This window comes from Oncorhynchus clarkii, chromosome 2, assembly GCF_045791955.1.
Source record: "Oncorhynchus clarkii lewisi isolate Uvic-CL-2024 chromosome 2, UVic_Ocla_1.0, whole genome shotgun sequence".
In the NCBI taxonomy this organism is placed as follows: Eukaryota; Metazoa; Chordata; class Actinopteri; order Salmoniformes; family Salmonidae; genus Oncorhynchus; species Oncorhynchus clarkii.
In genome coordinates, this window is record NC_092148.1 from 1,154,749 (window position 1) to 1,178,720 (window position 23,972).

Genomic DNA, 23,972 nt, shown 5'->3' on the forward strand with positions numbered 1-23,972 from the left:
CTTAATGATCTACCTATAGATTTCTCTCTCTCTCTTAATGATCTACCTATAGAGTTATCTCTCTCTCTCTCTCTCTCTTAATGATCTACCTATAGAGTTCTCTCTCTCTTAATGATCTACCTATAGAGTTCTCTCTCTCTCTCTAATGATCTACCTATAGAGTTCTCTCTCTCTCTCTAATGATCTACCTATAGAGTTCTCTCTCTCTCTTAATGATCTACCTATAGAGTTCTCTCTCTCTCTCTCTCTCTCTAATGATCTACCTATAGAGTTCTCTCTATCTCTCTAATGATCTACCTATAGAGTTCTCTCTCTCTCTCTAATGATCTACCTATAGAGTTCTCTCTCTCTCTTAATGATCTACCTATAGAGTTCTCTCTCTCTCTCTCTCTAATGATCTACCTATAGAGTTCTCTCTCTCTCTCTAATGATCTACCTATAGAGTTCTCTCTCTCTCCAGTGTCTTTTCATTTTCATTTTTCTGAATTCATTGAGCCTTTATCTTGTCTCCTTTCTCTTCTTTTCTGCTCTCTTTCTCTCTCCTTCCTTCCTTCCCTCCTCTTTCAACCTTTGCATCATGGAGACTCTTTGCTGCACCAGTGTAAGTAACTCTCGACTCTCTCTCTCACTATTTTTCACTCTTTCTCTCACCCACCCTGTTCTGTGTCTGTCTGTCTGTCTGTCTGTCTGTCTGTCTGTCTGTCTGTCTGTCTGTCTGTCTGTCTGTCTGTCCGTCCGTCCGTCCGTCCACTCACTAGCTGGTACAGTAACACAAAGACCATCCTTGTTCAGTCCCCCCCCCCCTCTCTCTCTCTCTCCCCCCCCTCTCTCTCTCTCTCTCTCTCTCTCTCTCTCATTTTATCTGAGCCATCAGAATGTGGCAGCCCTGAGGGGAAACTGGCCCGACAGACACTAGCCCTCCCCTCCGCCACTCTTCCCTTCCTCCCCTGCCTCCCTTCCTCCCCTGCCTCCCTCTCTGCCCAGCCTGGCCCAACGTGAACTGACTACTGAGTTGGACCTGATGGTTCAGATCCGGTCCGGTTAGAGATTGAGGCCATTTTAATCTCTTCAAGAGATGAAAAACTCAGAACAGAATTTGATGAAAAGCATCTTTTGAACAAGCCACAAGAGTTTTTATCTGTCAGATGGTGAGCGTGTGGGGCCTGACACAGTAAGATAGGACAGTGGGGCCTGAGACAGTAAGATAGGACAGTGGGGCCTGAAGCAGTAAGATAGGACAGTGGGGCCTGACGCAGTCAGATAGGACAGTGGGGTCTGACGCAGTCAGATAGGACAGTGGGGTCTGACGCAGTCAGATAGGACAGTGGGGTCTGACACAGTCAGATAGGACAGTGGGGCCTGAAGCAGTAAGATAGGACAGTGGGGACTGAAGCAGTAAGATAGGACAGTGGGGCCTGAAGCAGTAAGATAGGACAGCGGGGCCTGATGCAGTAAGATAGGACAGCGGGGCCTGACGCAGTCAGATAGGACAGCGGGGCCTGACGCAGTCAGATAGGACAGCGGGGCCTGACGCAGTCAGATAGGACAGCGGGGCCTGACGCAGTCAGATAGGACAGCGGGGCCTGACGCAGTCAGATAGGACAGCGGGGCCTGACGCAGTCAGATAGGACAGCGGGGCCTGACGCAGTCAGATAGGACAGCGGGGCCTGACGCAGTCAGATAGGACAGCGGGGCCTGACGCAGTCAGATAGGACAGCGGGGCCTGACGCAGTCAGATAGGACAGCGGGGCCTGACGCAGTGAGATAGGACAGTGGGGCCTGACGCAGTATGATAGGACAGTGGGGCTTGACGCAGTCAGATAGGACAGTGGGGCTTGACGCAGTCAGATAGGACAGTGGGGCCTGACGCAGTAAGATAGGACAGTGGGGCCTGACGCAGTCAGATAGGACAGTGGGGTCTGACGCAGTCAGATAGGACAGTGGGGCCTGACGCAGTCAGATAGGACAGTGGGGCCTGACGCAGTATGATAGGACAGTGAGGCTTGACGCAGTCAGATAGGACAGTGGGGCCTGACGCAGTAAGATAGGACAGTGGGGCCTGACGCAGTAAGATAGGACAGTGGGGCCTGACGCAGTCAGATAGGACAGTGGGGCCTGTCCTGTCAATATTGATGTAGCAGGACACATCTCCTGTTAGTTAGTGTTCTGTCCTGTTAATATTGATGTAGCAGGACACATCTCCTGTTAGTTAGTGTTCTGTCCTGTTAATATTGATGTAGCAGGACACATCTCCTGTTAGTTAGTGTTCTGTCCTGTTAATATTGATGTAGCAGGACACATCTCCTGTTAGTTAGTGTTCTGTCCTGTTAATATTGATGCAGCAGGACACATCTCCTGTTAGTTAGTGTTCTGTCCTGTCAATATTGATGTAGCAGGACACATCTCCTGTTAGTTAGTGTTCTGTCCTGTCTATATTGATGTAGCAGGACACATCTCCTGTTAGTTAGTGTTATCTGTCCTGTTAATATTGATGCAGCAGGACACATCTCCTGTTAGTTAGTGTTCTGTCCTGTTAATATTGATGTAGCAGGACACATCTCCTGTTAGTTAGTGTTATCTGTCCTGTTAATATTGATGTAGCAGGACACATCTCCTGTTAGTTAGTGTTATCTGTCCTGTTAATATTGATGTAGCAGGACACATCTCCTGTTAGTTAGTGTTCTGTCCTGTTAATATTGATGTAGCAGGACACATCTCCTGTTAGTTAGTGTTATCTGTCCTGTTAATATTGATGCAGCAGGACACATCTCCTGTTAGTTAGTGTTCTGTCCTGTTAATATTGATGTAGCAGGACACATCTCCTGTTAGTTAGTGTTATCTGTCCTGTTAATATTGATGTAGCAGGACACATCTCCTGTTAGTTAGTGTTATCTGTCCTGTTAATATTGATGTAGCAGGACACATCTCCTGTTAGTTAGTGTTCTGTCCTGTTAATATTGATGTAGCAGGACACATCTCCTGTTAGTTAGTGTTATCTGTCCTGTCTATATTGGAGGTTTGATGTAGCAGGACACATCTCCTGTTAGTTAGTGTTATCTGTCCTGTCTATATTGGAGGTTTGATGTAGCAGGACACATCTCCTGTTAGTTAGTGTTCTGTCCTGTTAATATTGATACAGCAGGACACATCTCCTGTTAGTTAGTGTTCTGTCCTGTTAATATTGATGTAGCAGGACACATCTCCTGTTAGTTAGTGTTCTGTCCTGTTAATATTGATACAGCAGGACACATCTCCTGTTAGTTAGTGTTCTGTCATGTTAATATTGATGTAGCAGGACACATCTCCTGTTAGTTAGTGTTCTGTCCTGTTAATATTGATGTAGCAGGACACATCTCCTGTTAGTTAGTGTTCTGTCCTGTTAATATTGATGTAGCAGGACACATCTCCTGTTAGTTAGTGTTATCTGTCCTGTTAATATTGATGCAGCAGGACACATCTCCTGTTAGTTAGTGTTATCTGTCCTGTTAATATTGATGTAGCAGGACACATCTCCTGTTAGTTAGTGTTATCTGTCCTGTTAATATTGATGTAGCAGGACACATCTCCTGTTAGTTAGTGTTCTGTCCTGTTAATATTGATACAGCAGGACACATCTCCTGTTAGTTAGTGTTCTGTCCTGTTAATATTGATACAGCAGGACACATCTCCTGTTAGTTAGTGTTATCTGTCCTGTCAATATTGATACAGCAGGACACATCTCCTGTTAGTTAGTGTTATCTGTCCTGTCAATATTGATACAGCAGGACACATCTCCTGTTAGTTAGTGTTATCTGTCCTGTTAATATTGATGTAGCAGGACACATCTCCTGTTAGTTAGTGTTCTGTCCTGTTAATATTGATGTAGCAGGACACATCTCCTGTTAGTTAGTGTTCTGTCCTGTTAATATTGATGTAGCAGGACACATCTCCTGTTAGTTAGTGTTCTGTCCTGTTAATATTGATGTAGCAGGACACATCTCCTGTTAGTTAGTGTTCTGTCCTGTTAATATTGATGTAGCAGGACACATCTCCTGTTAGTTAGTGTTCTGTCCTGTTAATATTGATGCAGCAGGACACATCTCCTGTTAGTTAGTGTTCTGTCCTGTCTATATTGGAGGTTTGATGTAGCAGGACACATCTCCTGTTAGTTAGTGTTCTGTCCTGTTAATATTGATGTAGCAGGACACATCTCCTGTTAGTTAGTGTTATCTGTCCTGTTAATATTGATGTAGCAGGACACATCTCCTGTTAGTTAGTGTTCTGTCCTGTTAATATTGGAGGTTTGATGTAGCAGGACACATCTCCTGTTAGTTAGTGTTCTGTCCTGTTAATATTGATGTAGCAGGACACATCTCCTGTTAGTTAGTGTTATCTGTCCTGTTAATATTGATACAGCAGGACACATCTCCTGTTAGTTAGTGTTATCTGTCCTGTCTATATTGGAGGTTTGATGTAGCAGGACACATCTCCTGTTAGTTAGTGTTCTGTCCTGTCTATATTGATGTAGCAGGACACATCTCCTGTTAGTTAGTGTTATCTGTCCTGTTAATATTGATGTAGCAGGACACATCTCCTGTTAGTTAGTGTTCTGTCCTGTTAATATTGATGTAGCAGGACACATCTCCTGTTAGTTAGTGTTATCTGTCCTGTCTATATTGATGTAGCAGGACACATCTCCTGTTAGTTAGTGTTATCTGTCCTGTTAATATTGATGTAGCAGGACACATCTCCTGTTAGTTAGTGTTCTGTCCTGTTAATATTGATGTAGCAGGACACATCTCCTGTTAGTTAGTGTTCTGTCCTGTTAATATTGATGTAGCAGGACACATCTCCTGTTAGTTAGTGTTATCTGTCCTGTTAATATTGATGTAGCAGGACACATCTCCTGTTAGTTAGTGTTCTGTCCTGTTAATATTGATGTAGCAGGACACATCTCCTGTTAGTTAGTGTTATCTGTCCTGTTAATATTGATGTAGCAGGACACATCTCCTGTTAGTTAGTGTTCTGTCCTGTTAATATTGATGTAGCAGGACACATCTCCTGTTAGTTAGTGTTCTGTCCTGTTAATATTGATGTAGCAGGACACATCTCCTGTTAGTTAGTGTTATCTGTCCTGTCAATATTGATGTAGCAGGACACATCTCCTGTTAGTTAGTGTTCTGTCCTGTTAATATTGATGTAGCAGGACACATCTCCTGTTAGTTAGTGTTATCTGTCCTGTTAATATTGATGTAGCAGGACACATCTCCTGTTAGTTAGTGTTCTGTCCTGTTAATATTGATGTAGCAGGACACATCTCCTGTTAGTGTTCTGTCCTGTCTATATTGATGTAGCAGGACACATCTCCTGTTAGTTAGTGTTCTGTCCTGTTAATATTGATGTAGCAGGACACATCTCCTGTTAGTTAGTGTTATCTGTCCTGTTAATATTGATGTAGCAGGACACATCTCCTGTTAGTTAGTGTTCTGTCCTGTTAATATTGATGTAGCAGGACACATCTCCTGTTAGTTAGTGTTATCTGTCCTGTTAATATTGATGTAGCAGGACACATCTCCTGTTAGTTAGTGTTCTGTCCTGTTAATATTGATGTAGCAGGACACATCTCCTGTTAGTTAGTGTTCTGTCCTGTTAATATTGATGTAGCAGGACACATCTCCTGTTAGTGTTCTGTCCTGTCTATATTGATGTAGCAGGACACATCTCCTGTTAGTTAGTGTTCTGTCCTGTTAATATTGATGTAGCAGGACACATCTCCTGTTAGTTAGTGTTATCTGTCCTGTTAATATTGATGTAGCAGGACACATCTCCTGTTAGTTAGTGTTCTGTCCTGTTAATATTGATGTAGCAGGACACATCTCCTGTTAGTTAGTGTTCTGTCCTGTTAATATTGATGCAGCAGGACACATCTCCTGTTAGTTAGTGTTCTGTCCTGTTAATATTGATGTAGCAGGACACATCTCCTGTTAGTTAGTGTTCTGTCCTGTTAATATTGATGCAGCAGGACACATCTCCTGTTAGTTAGTGTTCTGTCCTGTCTATATTGATGTAGCAGGACACATCTCCTGTTAGTTAGTGTTCTGTCCTGTTAATATTGATGTAGCAGGACACATCTCCTGTTAGTTAGTGTTATCTGTCCTGTTAATATTGATGTAGCAGGACACATCTCCTGTTAGTTAGTGTTATCTGTCCTGTTAATATTGATGTAGCAGGACACATCTCCTGTTAGTTAGTGTTCTGTCCTGTTAATATTGATGTAGCAGGACACATCTCCTGTTAGTTAGTGTTCTGTCCTGTCTATATTGGAGGTTTTATGTAGCAGGACACATCTCCTGTTAGTTAGTGTTCTGTCCTTTTAATATTGATGTAGCAGGACACATCTCCTGTTAGTTAGTGTTCTGTCCTGTTAATATTGATGCAGCAGGACACATCTCCTGTTAGTTAGTGTTCTGTCCTGTTAATATTGATGTAGCAGGACACATCTCCTGTTAGTTAGTGTTCTGTCCTTTTAATATTGATGCAGCAGGACACATCTCCTGTTAGTTAGTGTTCTGTCCTGTTAATATTGATGTAGCAGGACACATCTCCTGTTAGTTAGTGTTATCTGTCCTGTTAATATTGATGTAGCAGGACACATCTCCTGTTAGTTAGTGTTCTGTCCTGTTAATATTGATGTAGCAGGACACATCTCCTGTTAGTTAGTGTTCTGTCCTGTTAATATTGATGTAGCAGGACACATCTCCTGTTAGTTAGTGTTCTGTCCTGTTAATATTGATGTAGCAGGACACATCTCCTGTTAGTTAGTGTTCTGTCCTGTTAATATTGATACAGCAGGACACATCTCCTGTTAGTTAGTGTTCTGTCCTGTTAATATTGATGCAGCAGGACACATCTCCTGTTAGTTAGTGTTCTGTCCTGTTAATATTGATGAAGCAGGACACATCTCCTGTTAGTTAGTGTTCTGTCCTGTTAATATTGATGCAGCAGGACACATCTCCTGTTAGTTAGTGTTCTGTCCTGTTAATATTGATGTAGCAGGACACATCTCCTGTTAGTTAGTGTTCTGTCCTGTTAATATTGATGCAGCAGGACACATCTCCTGTTAGTTAGTGTTCTGTCCTGTTAATATTGATGTAGCAGGACACATCTCCTGTTAGTTAGTGTTCTGTCCTGTTAATATTGATGTAGCAGGACACATCTCCTGTTAGTTAGTGTTCTGTCCTGTTAATATTGATGCAGCAGGACACATCTCCTGTTAGTTAGTGTTCTGTCCTGTTAATATTGATGTAGCAGGACACATCTCCTGTTAGTTAGTGTTCTGTCCTGTTAATATTGATGCAGCAGGACACATCTCCTGTTAGTTAGTGTTATCTGTCCTGTTAATATTGATGTAGCAGGACACATCTCCTGTTAGTTAGTGTTCTGTCCTGTTAATATTGATGCAGCAGGACACATCTCCTGTTAGTTAGTGTTCTGTCCTGTTAATATTGATGTAGCAGGACACATCTCCTGTTAGTTAGTGTTCTGTCCTGTTAATATTGATGCAGCAGGACACATCTCCTGTTAGTTAGTGTTCTGTCCTGTTAATATTGATGAAGCAGGACACATCTCCTGTTAGTTAGTGTTCTGTCCTGTTAATATTGATGCAGCAGGACACATCTCCTGTTAGTTAGTGTTCTGTCCTGTTAATATTGATGTAGCAGGACACATCTCCTGTTAGTTAGTGTTCTGTCCTGTTAATATTGATGCAGCAGGACACATCTCCTGTTAGTTAGTGTTCTGTCCTGTTAATATTGATGTAGCAGGACACATCTCCTGTTAGTTAGTGTTCTGTCCTGTTAATATTGATGTAGCAGGACACATCTCCTGTTAGTTAGTGTTCTGTCCTGTTAATATTGATGCAGCAGGACACATCTCCTGTTAGTTAGTGTTCTGTCCTGTTAATATTGATGTAGCAGGACACATCTCCTGTTAGTTAGTGTTCTGTCCTGTCTATATTGGAGGTTTGATGCAGCAGGACACAGTTAGTTTTCTGTCCTCCTTTTTGGTTTTGTTTTGGTAACCGAAAAAGCGAGAGGGGAAAAAACTAAACAAGATAAAGATCACTTCATCTTTTACGCAAACTAGTATTGAAATGATGTCCTGGATTGAAGTGCAGCATTGACACATTACACTCAGTGAAGTGTGTTTTGTGTCTGTGGATTTAAAGTGACATCCCAGTCTACTGTAAGAGGGCTGGCTGAGTATCAGAAGGTTTTGATCATAGCAGTTATGGCGTCTCTTATGCGTAAATATCTGTGTTCTTTCCAGATGACTCCCAAGTCCAAGAGGAAAAGCATCCACAGTAGAATGCTCCGTCCAGTTTCTCGTGCCTTCGGTGAGTCTCCTCGACCAAGCAGAACGCTAGTATCAGATCAACGTTATGACATGTGGACCATGACAGATTGTTGTTGTGTTACTACCTGTACTAGAAGCTGATAAATAATTAACTAGATAACATGCCTCTAGTTTTTGGTTCTGACAGACAGCTGGTTTAGATAACATACCTCTAGTTTTAGGTTCTGACAGAGAGCTGGTTTAGATAACATACCTCTAGTTTTAGGTTCTGACAGAGAGCTGGTTTAGATAACATACCTCTAGTTTTAGGTTCTGACAGAGAGCTGGTTTAGATAACATACCTCTAGTTGTAGGTTCTGACAGACAGCTGGTTTAGATAACACACCTCTAGTTGTAGGTTCTGACAGACAGCTGGTTTAGATAACACACCTCTAGTTTTAGGTTCTGACAGACAGCTGGTTTAGATAACACACCTCTAGTTTTAGGTTCTGACAGACAGCTGGTTTAGATAACACACCTCTAGTTGTAAGTTCTGACAGACAGCTGGTTTAGATAACACACCTCTAGTTTTAGGTTCTGACAGAGAGCTAGTTTAGATAACACACCTCTAGTTGTAGGTTCTGACAGACAGCTGGTTTAGATAACACACCTCTAGTTTTAGGTTCTGACAGAGAGCTAGTTTAGATAACATACCTCTAGCTTTAGGTTCATTTATAAATGCAGAAATGTGTTTTGTGAAATGTGTTTCATTACATAGTGTTACTAGTAAGATAATAAACATATGAATTAACTAAATATGATACATATGAACTGCAAAGTGCTTACTTATTCATGATGTTTTCACCATGTACAGTATGTAATCCTCTGACCTGTCTATAACCTGTGACCTCTGACCTTGTAGAGATGGAGTTTGACCTTGACAAGGCCCTGGAAGATGTTCCCATCCACACAGAGGACCCTCCTGCACCTTCCCCTGCTCCTACCCTCTCGAGGTTAGAGAAGAGACCGTCAGGGGCCATGGGAGAACTGCCCTCAGACGAGGCCAAGAAGCTGCAGCACTTCACCAAACTACGGCCTCGCAGGAACAAGAAGATGCAGTCCAGTAAGATACCGGTGAGTATCGCCGCTGTGAGTTTTACTGCTGGGGGAAATGAGCAGGACAGCAACAGTCCGTAAGGGAGATGTCAGTTATTTAGTTCTAACAACAACCCCAGAGTAAGAACCTTTGGAAGTGAGTATGGTGTTTATTTTAGAACCACGTTTTACTCTTGTTCTCAAACACACAACTAGTCCTCTCTTACTTTATGAAGTACTTTATCTGGCATGGTGTTATAACAACCCTATATGGTGTTATAACAACCCTGTAGTGGTATGGTGTTATAACAACCCTGTATGGTGTTATAACAACCCTGTAGTGGTATGGTGTTATAACAACCCTATATGGTGTTATAACAACCCTGTAGTGGTATGGTGTTATAACAACCCTGTATTGTGTTATAACAACCCTGTAGCGGTATGGTGTTATAACAACCCTGTATTGTGTTATAACAACCCTGTAGTGGTATGGTGTTATAACAAACCTGTATGGTGTTATAACAACCCTGTAGTGGTATGGTGTTATAACAACCCTGTAGTGGTATGGTGTTATAACAACCCTGTAGTGGTATGGTGTTATAACAACCCTGTAGTGGTATGGTGTTATAACAACCCTGTATTGTCATGGTGTTATAACAACCCTGTATTTTGTTATAACAACCCTGTAGTGGTATGGTGTTATAACAACCCTGTATGGTGTTATAACATCCCTGTATTGTCATGGTGTTATAACAACCGTGTAGTGGTATGGTGTTATAACAACCCTGTAGTGGTATAGTGTTATAACAACCCTGTATTGTCATGGTGTTATAACAACCCTGTAGTGGTATAGTGTTATAACATCCCTGTATTGTCATGGTGTTATAACAACCCTGTAGTGTCATGGTGTTATAACAACCCTGTAGTGGCATGGTGTTATAACAACCCTGTAGTGGCATGGTGTTATAACAACCCTGTAGTGGCATGGTGTTATAACAACCCTGTAGTGTCATGGTGTTATAACAACCCTGTAGTGGCATGGTGTTATAACAACCCTGTATTGGTATTGTGTTATAACAACCCTGTAATGGCATGGTGTTATAACAACCCTATATTGGCATGGTGTTATAACAACCCTGTATTGTCATGTTGTTATAACAACCCTGTATTGTCATGTTATAACAACCCTGTATTGTCATGTTGTTATAACAACCCTGTATTGGTATTGTGTTATAACAACCCTGTAGTGGCATGGTGTTATAACAACCCTATATTGTCATGTTATAACAACCCTGTATTGTCATGTTGTTATAACAACCCTGTAGTGTCATGGTGTTATAACAACCCTGTATTGTCATGTTATAACAACCCTGTATTGTCATGGTGTTATAACAACCCTGTATTGTCATGTTGTTATAACAACCCTGTAGTGGCATGGTGTTATAACAACCCTGTATTGTCATGTTGTTATAACAACCCTGTATTGTCATGTTGTTATAACAACCCTGTATTGTCATGTTGTTATAACAACCCTGTAGTGTCATGGTGTTATAACAACCCTGTATTGTCATGTTATAACAACCCTGTATTGTCATGGTGTTATAACAACCCTGTATTGTCATGTTGTTATAACAACCCTGTAGTGGCATGGTGTTATAACAACCCTGTATTGTCATGTTGTTATAACAACCCTGTATTGTCATGTTATAACAACCCTGTATTGTCATGGTGTTATAACAACCCTGTATTGTCATGTTGTTATAACAACCCTGTAGTGGCATGGTGTTATAACAACCCTGTATTGTCATGTTGTTATAACAACCCTGTATTGTCATGTTGTTATAACAACCCTGTATTGTCATGGTGTTATAACAACCCTGTATTCCTACTTCACAGCAGATCAGCAGCACCACGTCTCAGGACGGAGAGCAGAACGGTCTGCATGGAAGGGTTGATGAGGGGGTGGACGAGTTCTTCTCCAAGAAGGTCACCAAGATGGACTCCAAGTTAGCGTTACGACTCATCACTATAAACTATTACCTGTCCTCTTGCTCTTTCAGCCATGTTTATATTGAAAAGGTTAACTTTCCCTCTCTCTCTCACTCCCCCCTCTCTCCCTCTCTCACTCCCCCCTCTCTCTGTCTCTCACTCCCCCCTCTCTCCTTCCCCCTCTCTCCGTCTCTCTCTCTCTCTCCCTCTCTCTCTCCCTCTCTCTCTCACTCCCCCCTCTCTCCTTCCCCCTCTCTCCGTCTCTCTGTCTCTCACTCCTCTCTCTCCCTCTCTCTCACTCCCCCCTCTCTCCGTCTATCACTCCTCTCTCTCTCTCTCTCTCTCTCTCTCTCTCTCACTCCCCCCTCTCTCTCTCTCTCCCTCTCTCCCTCTCTCTCTCACTCCTCCCTCTCTCTCTCTCTCTCTATCTCACTCCCCCCTCTCTCTCCGTCTATCACTCCTCTCTCTCTCTCCCTCTCTCCCTCCCTCTCTCTCTCTCTCTCTCTCTCTCACTCCCCCCTCTCTCTCTCCCCCTCTCTCTCTCACTCCCCCCTCTCTCTCTCCCTCTCTCTCTCCCTCTCTCTCTCCTTCCCCCTCTCTCCTTCCCCCTCTCAGACGTTCCCTAAAGAGTTCAGACTCCCAGGACGGGGAGAAGAAGAGGAGTAAAGGAGGTTTCCTCAACCTCATCAAGTCTCGCACCTCCAAGTCTTCAGACAAAGACAAGTCAGAGAAGAACCAGTCTACCCCAGCTCCAGCAGTAACCTCTGTCCCCGAGGGGCCTTCCTCCCCTAAGGCCTCCCTGAAGAGCCAAGCTCCAGAACCACCAACCAAGGTCAAGGAGGCCAAGACCCAGCCCACTCATCCCAGCCAGCTCACCCAACCCCTGGAGTGCAGCAGCAGCTCAGACCGGTCTGAGGAGCTACGGACCCCAGACTCTATGGATGAGGTGTCAGAGGGGGACAGTAAGGGTAGTCCCCAGGGGGGGAGGCGCTACGGGGTGCAGGTGATGGGGACTGGACTCCTGGCGGAGATGAAGGCCAAGCAGGAGAGACGGACCTTCGGATCACATAAGGTCAGTGCTGGAGAATCAAAAGTAATGAATTGCTGTAACTACATCAGTCAGCACTGGTGAATCAAAAGTAATATATTACTGTAACTACATCTGCCCGTACTGGCGAACCAAAAGTAATATATTACTGTTACTACATCTGTCTGTACTGGTGAATCAAAAGTAATATATTACTGTAACTACATCAGTCAGTACTGGAGAACCAAAAGTAATATATTACTGTTACTACATCTGTCTGTACTGGTGAATCAAAAGTAATATATTACTGTAACTGTCTGTACTGGTTTATATACTGAACAAAAATATAAACATAGTTTAAACTATTTTACTGAGTTACAATTCAAATCAGGAAATAATTTCATTGAATTAAATGAATTAGGCCCTAATCTGTTAAAGCACCTTTGGCAACGAGTACAACCTCGAGTCTTCTTGGGTATGACACTACAAGCTTGGCACACCTGCATTTGGGGAGTTTCTCCCATTCTTCTCTGCAGATCCTCTCAAGCTCTGTCAGGTTGGATGGGGAGCGTCGCTGCACAGCTATTTTCAGCAGGTTTTCTTCAAGGATCTCTCTGTACTTTGCTCTGTTCATCTTTCCCTCGATTCTGACTAGTCTCCCAGTCCCTGCCGCTGAAAAACATCCCCACAGCATGATGCTGACACCACCATGCTTCACCATAGGGATGGTGCCAGGTTTCCTCCAGACGTGACACTTGGCATTCAGGCCAAAGAGTTCAATCTTGTTTTCATCAGACCAGAGAATCTTGTTTCTCATGGTCTGAGAATCATTTAGGAGTCTTTTGGCAAACTCCAAACGGCCTGTCATGTGCCATCTGTTGGCGGGGTCATGGTGCTGAGCTGTATGGCTGGACCTCAGCCCAGCCACTCTGTTACACCACAGCGCCACCTGCTGCTGGAGATAAATACAGCACAACACTTATTGTATTCTAAGAGCAAGCTGGGACGCTAAGTCGATAGGAGACAGTAACGTCCACACTAGTAGTAGGTCGATGTATAGTAGATGCTATGACTGAACCCCCAGGGTTGTCTGTCTGTCTCCTCCAGGACCAGTATGACCAGTCGTCCAGCCCAGACAGCAGTGGCAGCGGTGAGTGCATCTCTACTGGCTTGTTTATGTTTACAGAGTGGGAATCACATGACGTGGGAGACCATATTTCCTGAACCACAGATGTGTATCGATTCACCCTGACTGCCTTGATTTAGACGGTCAAATTGAAGCTTATCTTGGACATGACCTCATGCATGTGTTTGCATGTGACCGTGACTGAAGGTAATTAAGTTATTAGCACAAGTTAGTGACTGAACCAGAAGAAGTTTTGTGAATCGTTTGTGAATCATTTGTGTGACTTGTTGCCTTCTGTGTGTCCCGTGAATGGCCGTGTGTGTCCGACCAAATAGCCTCACTATTGTTATTTTATTGTTGCTCCTTAATTATTTGTTATTTATCTATTTTAAAAAAATAATAATAATTAACTTCAGTTTATTTTAGTAAATTCTTTCTTAACACTTATTTTTCTTAAAACTGCATTGTTGGTTAAGGGCTTGTAAGTAAGCATTTCACTGTGAGGTCTACCTCCACCTGTTGTATTCAACACATGTGACAAATGAACATTTTGATTTGATTATGTGTGTGAGCAGCGAAGGGCCAGCCTATCCCAACAGAGAGCAGGTCTCCAGGTGGCTCCAAGGCAGAGGGGATGGTGGTGGTCGGCTCCCCAGAGAAGAGCCCTCGTGGTGGGGATGCTAAACCAGAGACGGTCCCTAGGAACCGCATTACCTCAGTCCTAAGTTCCAGTCCTAAGCCTCCTCTTCAGGGCCCCAAGCCAGCCCTCGCTGCCCGACCCTCCATCCTTCAGAAGCCGCGCACCGGCAGTAGCAGGAGCATAGGTAGGCCTGTAATATGGAGCATTGAGATGTATACTAGATATTCTTATATCCTTCCATTAGTATGGATAACAGCCAGGAGAATTGGTAGACAGGGTATAACATTTGGTCCACCAGCCACTGGGGCAGGTAGATAAAAATAATCTACCAGACAAAAGGTTGTTATTTAATTTAAAATTACACTAATAAAACACACACAAAAACAGACGAGCCTTCTTTGTAATGCTTCTTAAACAGCACATATATTATATATATTACTAGTAAGAAGTAACTCATGTGGTTTATCGAATCATTATTTTTTTACTCCCTTTAAGGGCGGGAGGTTGCCGTGGCAGCGTGATGTCAGTCATGTTAGATTGGGTCTGACTAGGAGAGGCGTTGTCTTCTCTTCTCTAGCTGTTGAAACTCAAACATAGAAAAACAAACATGGTGAAACAAAACAGCGTAAATAGTCAAGAAACACAAGGATAAAGTCTCTCTTCAGTAGACTTCAGTTTCAAGTTAAATTAGACCAACTTTTAGGCCTTGTCCGCAGCGCTTCTAAAGATGACTATTTCCCTCAGCTCTTCACCCCCAGCCAGGCAGTGTTGCAGCGCGAGGTGGAATAGACTATATAGGATTTGCAGTTCTTTGACTTTGTGCAATTCATTCACCAGCTATGAAACAAAATGGCCCCAAAATACTTTGAAAACAGCTACTGTAGCATTTATTTGACTATAAATGTGATCATACTTGACTATTTTTATTCCCAAACGCACTGTGGAGCCAACCTCCCTTCCACAGTGGCTGGTGAGATAGACTCACATCTGGCAGGTGGCGTGTGTTCATTTTAGGCCCTGTTGGTAGAGTATGGAGCATTTACATAACACAGATTGGTACTCTATTTTAGTTTCATTCCTGTGGTATGGAGGACCCTGGATGTTAAATCTGTTAAAGATCTAGAACTATCTAGCCCCTGGATGTTACATCTGTTAAAGATCTAGAACTATCTAGCCCCTGGATATTACATCTGTTAAAGATCTAGAACTATCGAGCCCCTGGATGTTACATCTGTTAAAGATCTAGAACTATCTAGCCCCTGGATGTTACATCTGTTAAAGATCTAGAACTATCTAGACCCTGGATATTACATCTGTTAAAGATCTAGAACTATCGAGCCCCTGGATGTTACATCTGTTAAAGATCTAGAACTATCGAGCTCCTGGATGTTAAATCTGTTAAAGATCTAGAACTATCTAGCCCCTGGATATTAAAGATCTAGAACTATCTAGCCCCTGGATGTTACATCTGTTACAGATCTAGAACTATCTAGCCCCTGGATATTATATCTGTTAAAGATCTAGAACTATCTAGCCCCTGGATATTACATCTGTTACAGATCTAGAACTATCTAGACCCTGGATGTTAAATCTGTTAAAGATCTAGAACTATCTAGCCTCTGGATGTTACATCTGTTAAAGATCTAGAACTATATAGCCCCTGGATATTACATCTGTTAAAGATCTAGAACTATCTAGCCCCTGGATGTTACATCTGTTAAAGATCTAGAACTATCTAGCCCCTGGATATTACATCTGTTAAAGATCTAGAACTATCTAGCCCCTGGATGTTAAATCTGTAAAAGATCTAGAACTATCTAGCCCCTGGATATTACATCTGTTAAAGATCTAGAACTATCTAGCCCCTGGATGTTAAATCTGTTAAAGATCTAGAACTATCTAGCCCCTGGATATTACATCTGTTAAAGATCTAGAACTATCGAGCTCCTGGATGTTAAATCTGTTAAAGATCTAGAACTATCTAGCCCCTGGATATTAAATATCTAGAACTATCTAGCCCCTGGATGTTACATCTGTTACAGATCTAGAACTATCTAGCCCCTGGATATTACATCTGTTAAAGATCTATAACTATCTAGCCCCTGGATATTACATCTGTTAAAGATCTAGAACTATCTAGCCCCTGGATATTACATCTGTTAAAGATCTAGAACTATCTAGCCCCTGGATGTTACATCTGTTAAAGATCTAGAACTATCGAGCCCCTGGATGTTACATCTGTTAAAGATCTAGAACTATCTAGCCTCTGGATGTTACATCTGTTAAAGATCTAGAACTATATAGCCCCTGGATATTACATCTGTTAAAGATCTAGAACTATCTAGCCCCTGGATGTTACATCTGTTAAAGATCTAGAACTATCTAGCCCCTGGATATTACATATGTTAAAGATCTAGAACTATCTAGCCCCTGGATGTTAAATCTGTAAAAGATCTAGAACTATCTAGCCCCTGGATATTACATCTGTTAAAGATCTAGAACTATCGAGCCCCTGGATATTAAAGATCTAGAACTATCTAGCCCCTGGATATTAAAGATCTAGAACTATCTAGCCCCTAGATATTAAAGATCTAGAACTATCTAGCCCCTGGATATTAAAGATCTAGAACTATCTAGCCCCTGGATGTTAAATCTGTTAAAGATCTAGAACTATCTAGCCCCTGGATGTTAAATCTGTTAAAGATCTAGAACTATCTAGCCCCTGGATGTTAAAGATCTAGAACTATCTAGCCCCTGGATATTAAAGATCTAGAACTATCGAGCCCCTGGATATTAAAGATCTAGAACTATCTAGCTCCTGGATGTTAAATCTGTTAAAGATCTAGAACTATCTAGCTCCTGGATGTTAAAGCTGTTAAAGATCTAGAACTATCTAGCCACTGGATATTAAAGATCTAGAACTATCGAGCCCCTGGATATTAAAGATCTAGAACTATCTAGCTCCTGGATGTTAAATCTGTTAAAGATCTAGAACTATCTAGCCCCTGGATATTAAAGATCTAGAACTATCGAGCACCTGGATATTAAAGATCTAGAACTATCTAGCTCCTGGATGTTAAAGCTGTTAAAGATCTAGTGATAGTGTAATAGTAATATTCTGGGGTCTGAGGCTGGACACCTGCTGCCTTTCAATAGACCACAGATCTTCACCTAGGATGCCAACTAATCTGGCTTCCTGTCACAGTCATCAACTACGTAAACAACAATAAATGATATATCTTATCCTGTAAATTTGACACACACCTGTCCTAGATTTGGGACAATAGAAACCTTGGTGTAGTTCTGATACTGGTTCTCTTTCTGTCTGCCAGATGAGGTCTGTGACTCTCCTGGAGGGAATGTGTCTCCCAAGGGGGCAATGCTGCCTTACAGCCTGAAGAGGGTCCCCTTGGACAAGGACAAGGAGGGGCAGGGCAGTCCTCTACCGGGGGGCACGGGGAGCAACAAAAACCCCTCTGCTCAGGCAGGTAGGTTACCTTTACCCATCCAGGTAGGAACAGACCTAGTCACACACTATCATACTTCCAGGTGTCGTTCATCACTTTGCGTTTGAGGAAGCCTGGAAGGAGAGGCTATTTAGCCCTAAAGCGCAGGCCTCTGTTTCCCTCGAACTGTATCTGTTCTCGGTAGAGAGAGAGATGTGTCTGACACCAGAATATATTATCCTTACTGCATAGAACAAATGCACAATCACAGATACAACTAAATCTTGACTCCATTTTTGTTAAGATTGCTATTCCATCTTATTCCAAGTGAATCGTCTCAGACTGTCATTTTGAACGTAGCCTTTGTCTTGTAGATAGATGTCATTAATCCTTCATAGATTACTGTTTTCCTAATCGATAGATAGGCTAAGATTTATTTATGTGGTTTTCCTCATAGATAGATAGGCTAAGATTTATCTATGTGGTTTTCCTCATAGATAGATAGGCTAAGATTTATCTATGTGGTTTTCCTCATAGAGAGATAGGCCAGGATTTATCTCTGTGGTTTTCCTCATAGAGAGATAGGCCAGGATTTATCTCTGTGGTTTTCCTCATAGAGAGATAGGCCAGGATTTATCTCTGTAGTTTTCCTCAAAGAAAGATAGGCCAGGATTTATCTTGGTGGTTTTCCTCATAGAGAGATAGGCCAGGATTTATCTCTGTAGTTTTCCTCAAAGAAAGATAGGCCAGGATTTATCTCGGTGGTTTTCCTCATAGAGAGATAGGCTAGAGTTTATCTCTGTAGTTTTCCTCAAAGAAAGATAGGCCAGGATTTATCTCGGTGGTTTTCCTCATAGAGAGATAGGCCAGGATTTATCTCTGTAGTTTTCCTCAAAGAAAGATAGGCCAGGATTTATCTCGGTGGTTTTCCTCATAGAGAGATAGGCTAGAGTTTATCTCTGTAGTTTTCCTCAAAGAAAGATAGGCCAGGATTTATCTCGGTGGTTTTCCTCATAGAGAGATAGGCCAGGATTTATCTCTGTAGTTTTCCTCAAAGAAAGATAGGCCAGGATTTATCTCGGTGGTTTTCCTCATAGAGAGATAGGCTAGAGTTTATCTCTGTGGTTTTCCTCATAGAGAGATTATTATACTTATTATAGTCTCGTACCCCTTCAAACGTTCAACCTCCAGCTGTACCCCCTCTAAGCACCAGGGTCAGCGCACTCTCAAATGTTGTCATGACAACAATGATGACAATGATGTTGTCATCATTGTAAGCCTGCCACACACACACACCATACAATACATTTATTTATTTAACATAAGAATAAGTGAGTTTTTGTTACAACCCGGTTCGTGGGAAGTGACAAAGAGCTCTTATAGGACCACGGCACAAATAATAATATAATAATAATCAATAATTTTGCTCTTTATTTAGCCGTCTTACATATAAAACCTTATTTGTTCATCGTAAATTGAGAATAACTCACCACAGGTTAATGAAAAGCGTGTGCTTGAAAGAATGCACATTACTCTTCAATGTTGGGTTGTATTGGAGATAGTCTCAGTCTTAAATCATTTTCCACACACAGTCTGTGCCTGTGTTTAGTTTTCATGCTAGTGAGGGCCGAGAATCCACTCTCACATAGGTACGTGGTTGCAAAGGGCATCAGTGTCTTAACAGCACAATTTGCCAAGGCAGGATACTCTGAGCGCAGCCCCATCCAGAAATCTGTCAGTGGCTTCTGATTCAATAACATTTTCACAGAACCGCTTGTTGCAATTTCGATGAGGCTCTCTTCAGATATCGGTAAGTGGACTGGAGGCAGGGCATGAAAAGGGATAACGAATCCCGTTGTTTGTGTCATCCGTTTCGGGAAAGTAAATGCGTAATTGGGCACCCAACTCGCTCAGGTGCTTCGCTATATCACATTTGACATTGTCCATTAGCTTGAGTTCATTTACACACAAAAAAATCATACAATGATGGACAGACCTGTGTGTTGTCCTTGTTAATGCAGACAGAGAAAAGCCTCAATTATGTCCCGCACATTGAATATAGTTGTGGAGAGTCCCTATAATCCTGGATTCAGATCATTCAGGTGAGAAAAAACATCACCCAGATAGGCCAGTCGTGTGAGAAACTAGTCATCATGCAAGCGGTCAGACAAGTGAAAATTATGGTCAGTAAAGAAAACTTGAAGCTCGTCTCTCAATTTAAAAAAAACGTGTCAATACTTTGCCCCTTGATAACCAGAGCACTACTGTATGTTGCACAAGCGTTACATGGTCGCTGCCCATATCATTGCATATAGTGCAGAAAACACAAGAGAGTTCAGGGGCCTTGATTTAACAAAGTTAACCATTTTCACTGTAGTGTCCAAAACATCTTTAAAGCTGTCAGGCATTCCCTTGGCAGCAAGAGCCTCTCGGTGGATGCTGCAGTGTACCCAAGAGCCTCTCTGTGGATGCTGCAGTGAACCGCAGTAGCTTGGTGCTTTCCCGGGTCAGGGGGCAGTAGCTTGGTGCTTTCCCGGGTAAGGGGGCAGTAGCTTGGTGCTTTCCAGGGTCAGGGGGCAGTAGCTTGGTGCTTTCCCGGGTCAGGGGGCAGTAGCTTGGTGCTTTCCCGGGTAAGGGGCAGTAGCTTGGTGCTTTCCCGGGTAAGGGGCATTGGATGTGCTACTGGAAGCAGAACAACTTGTGTAGTCGACAGGTGCAGGTGTAGTACTGCTGGAAGTAGCAGTACTACCAGTATAGCTGGTAGATGATATGGCTACAACACACTCTATAACACACTCTACTACACACTCTATAACACATTCTATAACACACTCCATAACACACTCTATAACACACTCTATAACACTCTACAACACATTCTACAACACACTCTACAACACTCTACAACACACTCTATAACACACTCTACAACACTCTACAACACACTCTATAACACACTCTATAACACACTCTATAACACTCTACAACACACTCTACAACACACTCAACAACACACTCTACTACGCACTCTACTACACACCCTACTACACACTCTATAACACACTCTACTACGCACTCTTCTACACACTCTACTACGCACTCTACTACACACTCTACTACACACTCTACAACAAACTCTATAACACACTCTACTACGCACTCTCTACACACTCTACTACACACACTACTACACACTCTATAACACACTCTACTACGCACTCTACTACACACTCTGCTACACACTGCTACACACTCTGCTACACACTATAACACACTCTACTACACACTACAAAGCACTCTACAACACTCTGCTACACACTCTACTACACAGTCTACTACAAACTCTACTACGCACTCTACTACACACTCTATAACACACTCTACTACACACTCCACTATACACTCTACTACACACTCTACTACACTCTACTACACAGTCTACTACACACTCCACTATACACTCTACTACATACTCTACAACACACTCTACTACACACTCTACTACAGTCTACTACACACTCTACTACGCACTCTACAACACACTCTACTACACACTCTACAACACACTGCCACACCCTCTACTACACACTCTACTACACTCTACTGCACAGTCTACTACACACTCTACTACACAGTCTCCTACACACTCTACTACACTACTACACAGTCTCCTACACACTCTACTGCACACTCTACTACACACTCTACTACACACTCTACTGCACAGTCTACTACACACTCTACTACACTACTACACAGTCTATAACACACTCTACTACACAGTCTACTACACAGTCTACTACACACTCTACTACGCACTCTACAACACACTCTACTACACACTCTACAACACACTGCTACACACTCTACTACACACTCTGCTACACACTCTACTGCACACTCTACTACACACTCTACTGCACTACTACACAGTCTCCTACACACTCTACTGCACAGTCTACTACACACTCTACTACGCTACTACACAGTCTACTACACACTCTACAGCACACCCTACTACACACTCTGTTGCACAGCAACATTACTCATATGAACAGTCACTGAAGGCACCACAGACCAGTCTTCACCCCCAGTGCTAGTGAGGAGATTTAAATCATGTTCTATGGATCAAGATTGAATCTATCGATCTGTTATTGATCTGTTATTGATCTGTTATTGATATGTTATTGATATGTTATTGATAGGCTACTCGTTCTTTACAAACTCCATCAATAAAGAACCACACATTGCCTACTTGTCTTCTATTTTTAGCAGCCCAGATGTGCTGAAAGACAAATTAGAATGAATTACTATGCCCCAATCGGCTTGGCCCTGTGGCTAATTGAATGGCTAATTGATCAACGAGCACTAAAGTCCAGCCTCCCTCCCTCCCTCCACCCTCTCCCTAGTGAATGTTCCAACAGAAGACGGTAGCGTGTTTGATTCTGATCAGGAAGCTGACAAGCCAATCTCAGAGCCCGACACGCCTGCCAATCACCTACCAGCACCGAACAGGAAGTGGGCGAGCACAAGAGCAGGAAGTCCCTCCCCTGTACTGGTTAGAAGAAATTCTCCCTTTCCCTCCTCCTCTCTCACTTGCATCTTTTATAATCTCTCATCTTGTCCCGTAGTTCAGGTCAGACTGCAGTGAGATTCATTATTGGAGCTTCTGGACGTGATTTGATTGATAGTGATGGCTTATAATTGAAGGGAGCTTTTACCAAAATGAATCTAAAATACCGCCTACTGATCTTTCTCCAACTGGCACCTGAGGCAGAAAGTTATCCGGGCTTCTCTAGGCTTCACGTGGGAAACGTTCATATTTTTAGAATATGTCTTGATGCCAGTTGGTGCCAGTTGGTGCCAGTTGGTGCCAGTTGGTGCCAGTTGGAAAATGTGCTTGCTTTTCTTTAGTAAATGTGTTGGATTGATTCATCTTTCACAAGTTACTATCTAGAGGTGTTATTTTGACTCATTTTTTAGCACTGATGAGGTAGAGATGAAGATTAAAACAGAAATCAAACCGTTTGTTTTCAGATAAGGTTGTTTTTGGCGCCCTCTGCTGTTCATTCTCATAACCAGCTCCTGTCCTCTTCTCCTCAGCAGTGAAACCAGGCTCAGTGTCGGACCCTGCCAATCGCCAGAGCCCCCACCGCCACAACTCTGAGGACAACGGCTCCAAACCCAAGGACCAATCCCCCAACCCTGACAGAGACAAGGGACCGGGGAGAAAGTCTCCCCGATCTGGAGAAGAGGCCGACAAAGACTTTATTTTTATATGAGAAACTAAACTCTCAATGAATGACAGGTGCATTGTACCTGTCATCTCAGTATATCTGATGTCAGGAATCGGAAAGCGACGACCGTATGTCTAAAGACTGTCGGGCAGAGTAACCCATGTGAAGTGTTTCACTGTGATAGGACTGTTGTACACTTTCACTAAATCTCAGTAATTCCAAGATAAATATGGCTAAAGCACTGTTATGATGATGCACTGTTGTGTGTTAAGTCACTGTGGATCAGAAACAACACATTTTCTGAAGGGGGAAGGAGAGGGACATTCCTTTACATGACTCAGATATATCATGGCTTGTGTGTACTATGTCATCATGGTTTGGACATGTGTGTACTATGTCATCATGGTTTGGACATGTGTGTACTATGTCATCATGGCTTGGACATGTGTGTACTCTGTCATCATGGTTTGGACATGTGTGTACTATGTCATCATGGTTTGGACATGTGTGTACTATGTCATCATGGCTTGGCCATGTGTGTACTATGTCATCATAGCTTTGTGTGCCGGTCATCCCCTGTGCTTGTATTGGGAAATGAACTGGTGTACTGTCATGCCAGTAAAAGCTAGCCTGGAATCCACACTGAATATCTGTTTCACTATTCAGATTGGTATCCATGCCAGTAAAAGCTAGCCTGGAATCCACACTGAAAATCTGTTTCACTATTCAGATTGGTATCCATGCTAAGTGAAAGCTAGCCTGGAATCCACACTGAATATCTGTTTCACTATTCAGATTGGTATCCATGCTAAGTGAAAGCTAGCCTGGAATCCACACTGAATATCTGTTTCACTATTCAGATTGGTATCCATGCCAGTAAAAGCTAGCCTGGAATCCACACTGAATATCTGTTTCACTATTCAGATTGGTATCCATGCTAAGTGAAAGCTAGCCTGGAGTCCACACTGAATATCTGTTTCACTATTCAGATTGGTATCCATGCTAAGTGAAAGCTAGCCTGGAATCCACACTGAATATCTGTTTCACTATTCAGATTCGTATCCATGCCAGTAAAAGCTAGCCTGGAATCCACACTGAA

At 42.6% G+C, this 23,972-nt stretch overlaps 1 protein-coding gene across 1 annotated transcript in view; it reads left to right on the forward strand.

The window, feature by feature from the left end:
• The window catches only part of LOC139419367 (F-actin-uncapping protein LRRC16A-like), a 208,182-nt gene extending 184,650 nt beyond the window's left edge, over positions 1-23,532 (forward strand). Inside the window, exons 30-37 of the mRNA XM_071169311.1 lie at positions 8,308-8,374; positions 9,236-9,447; positions 11,305-11,414; positions 12,013-12,469; positions 13,532-13,574; positions 14,126-14,374; positions 17,523-17,678; positions 22,743-23,532. Of these exons, the coding sequence (XP_071025412.1) occupies positions 8,308-8,374; positions 9,236-9,447; positions 11,305-11,414; positions 12,013-12,469; positions 13,532-13,574; positions 14,126-14,374; positions 17,523-17,678; positions 22,743-22,918 (1,470 nt within the window). The 3' untranslated portion in view covers positions 22,919-23,532. The remainder of the gene's footprint in view (positions 1-8,307; positions 8,375-9,235; positions 9,448-11,304; positions 11,415-12,012; positions 12,470-13,531; positions 13,575-14,125; positions 14,375-17,522; positions 17,679-22,742) is intronic.
• The last annotated feature ends 440 nt before the right edge of the window (positions 23,533-23,972 follow it).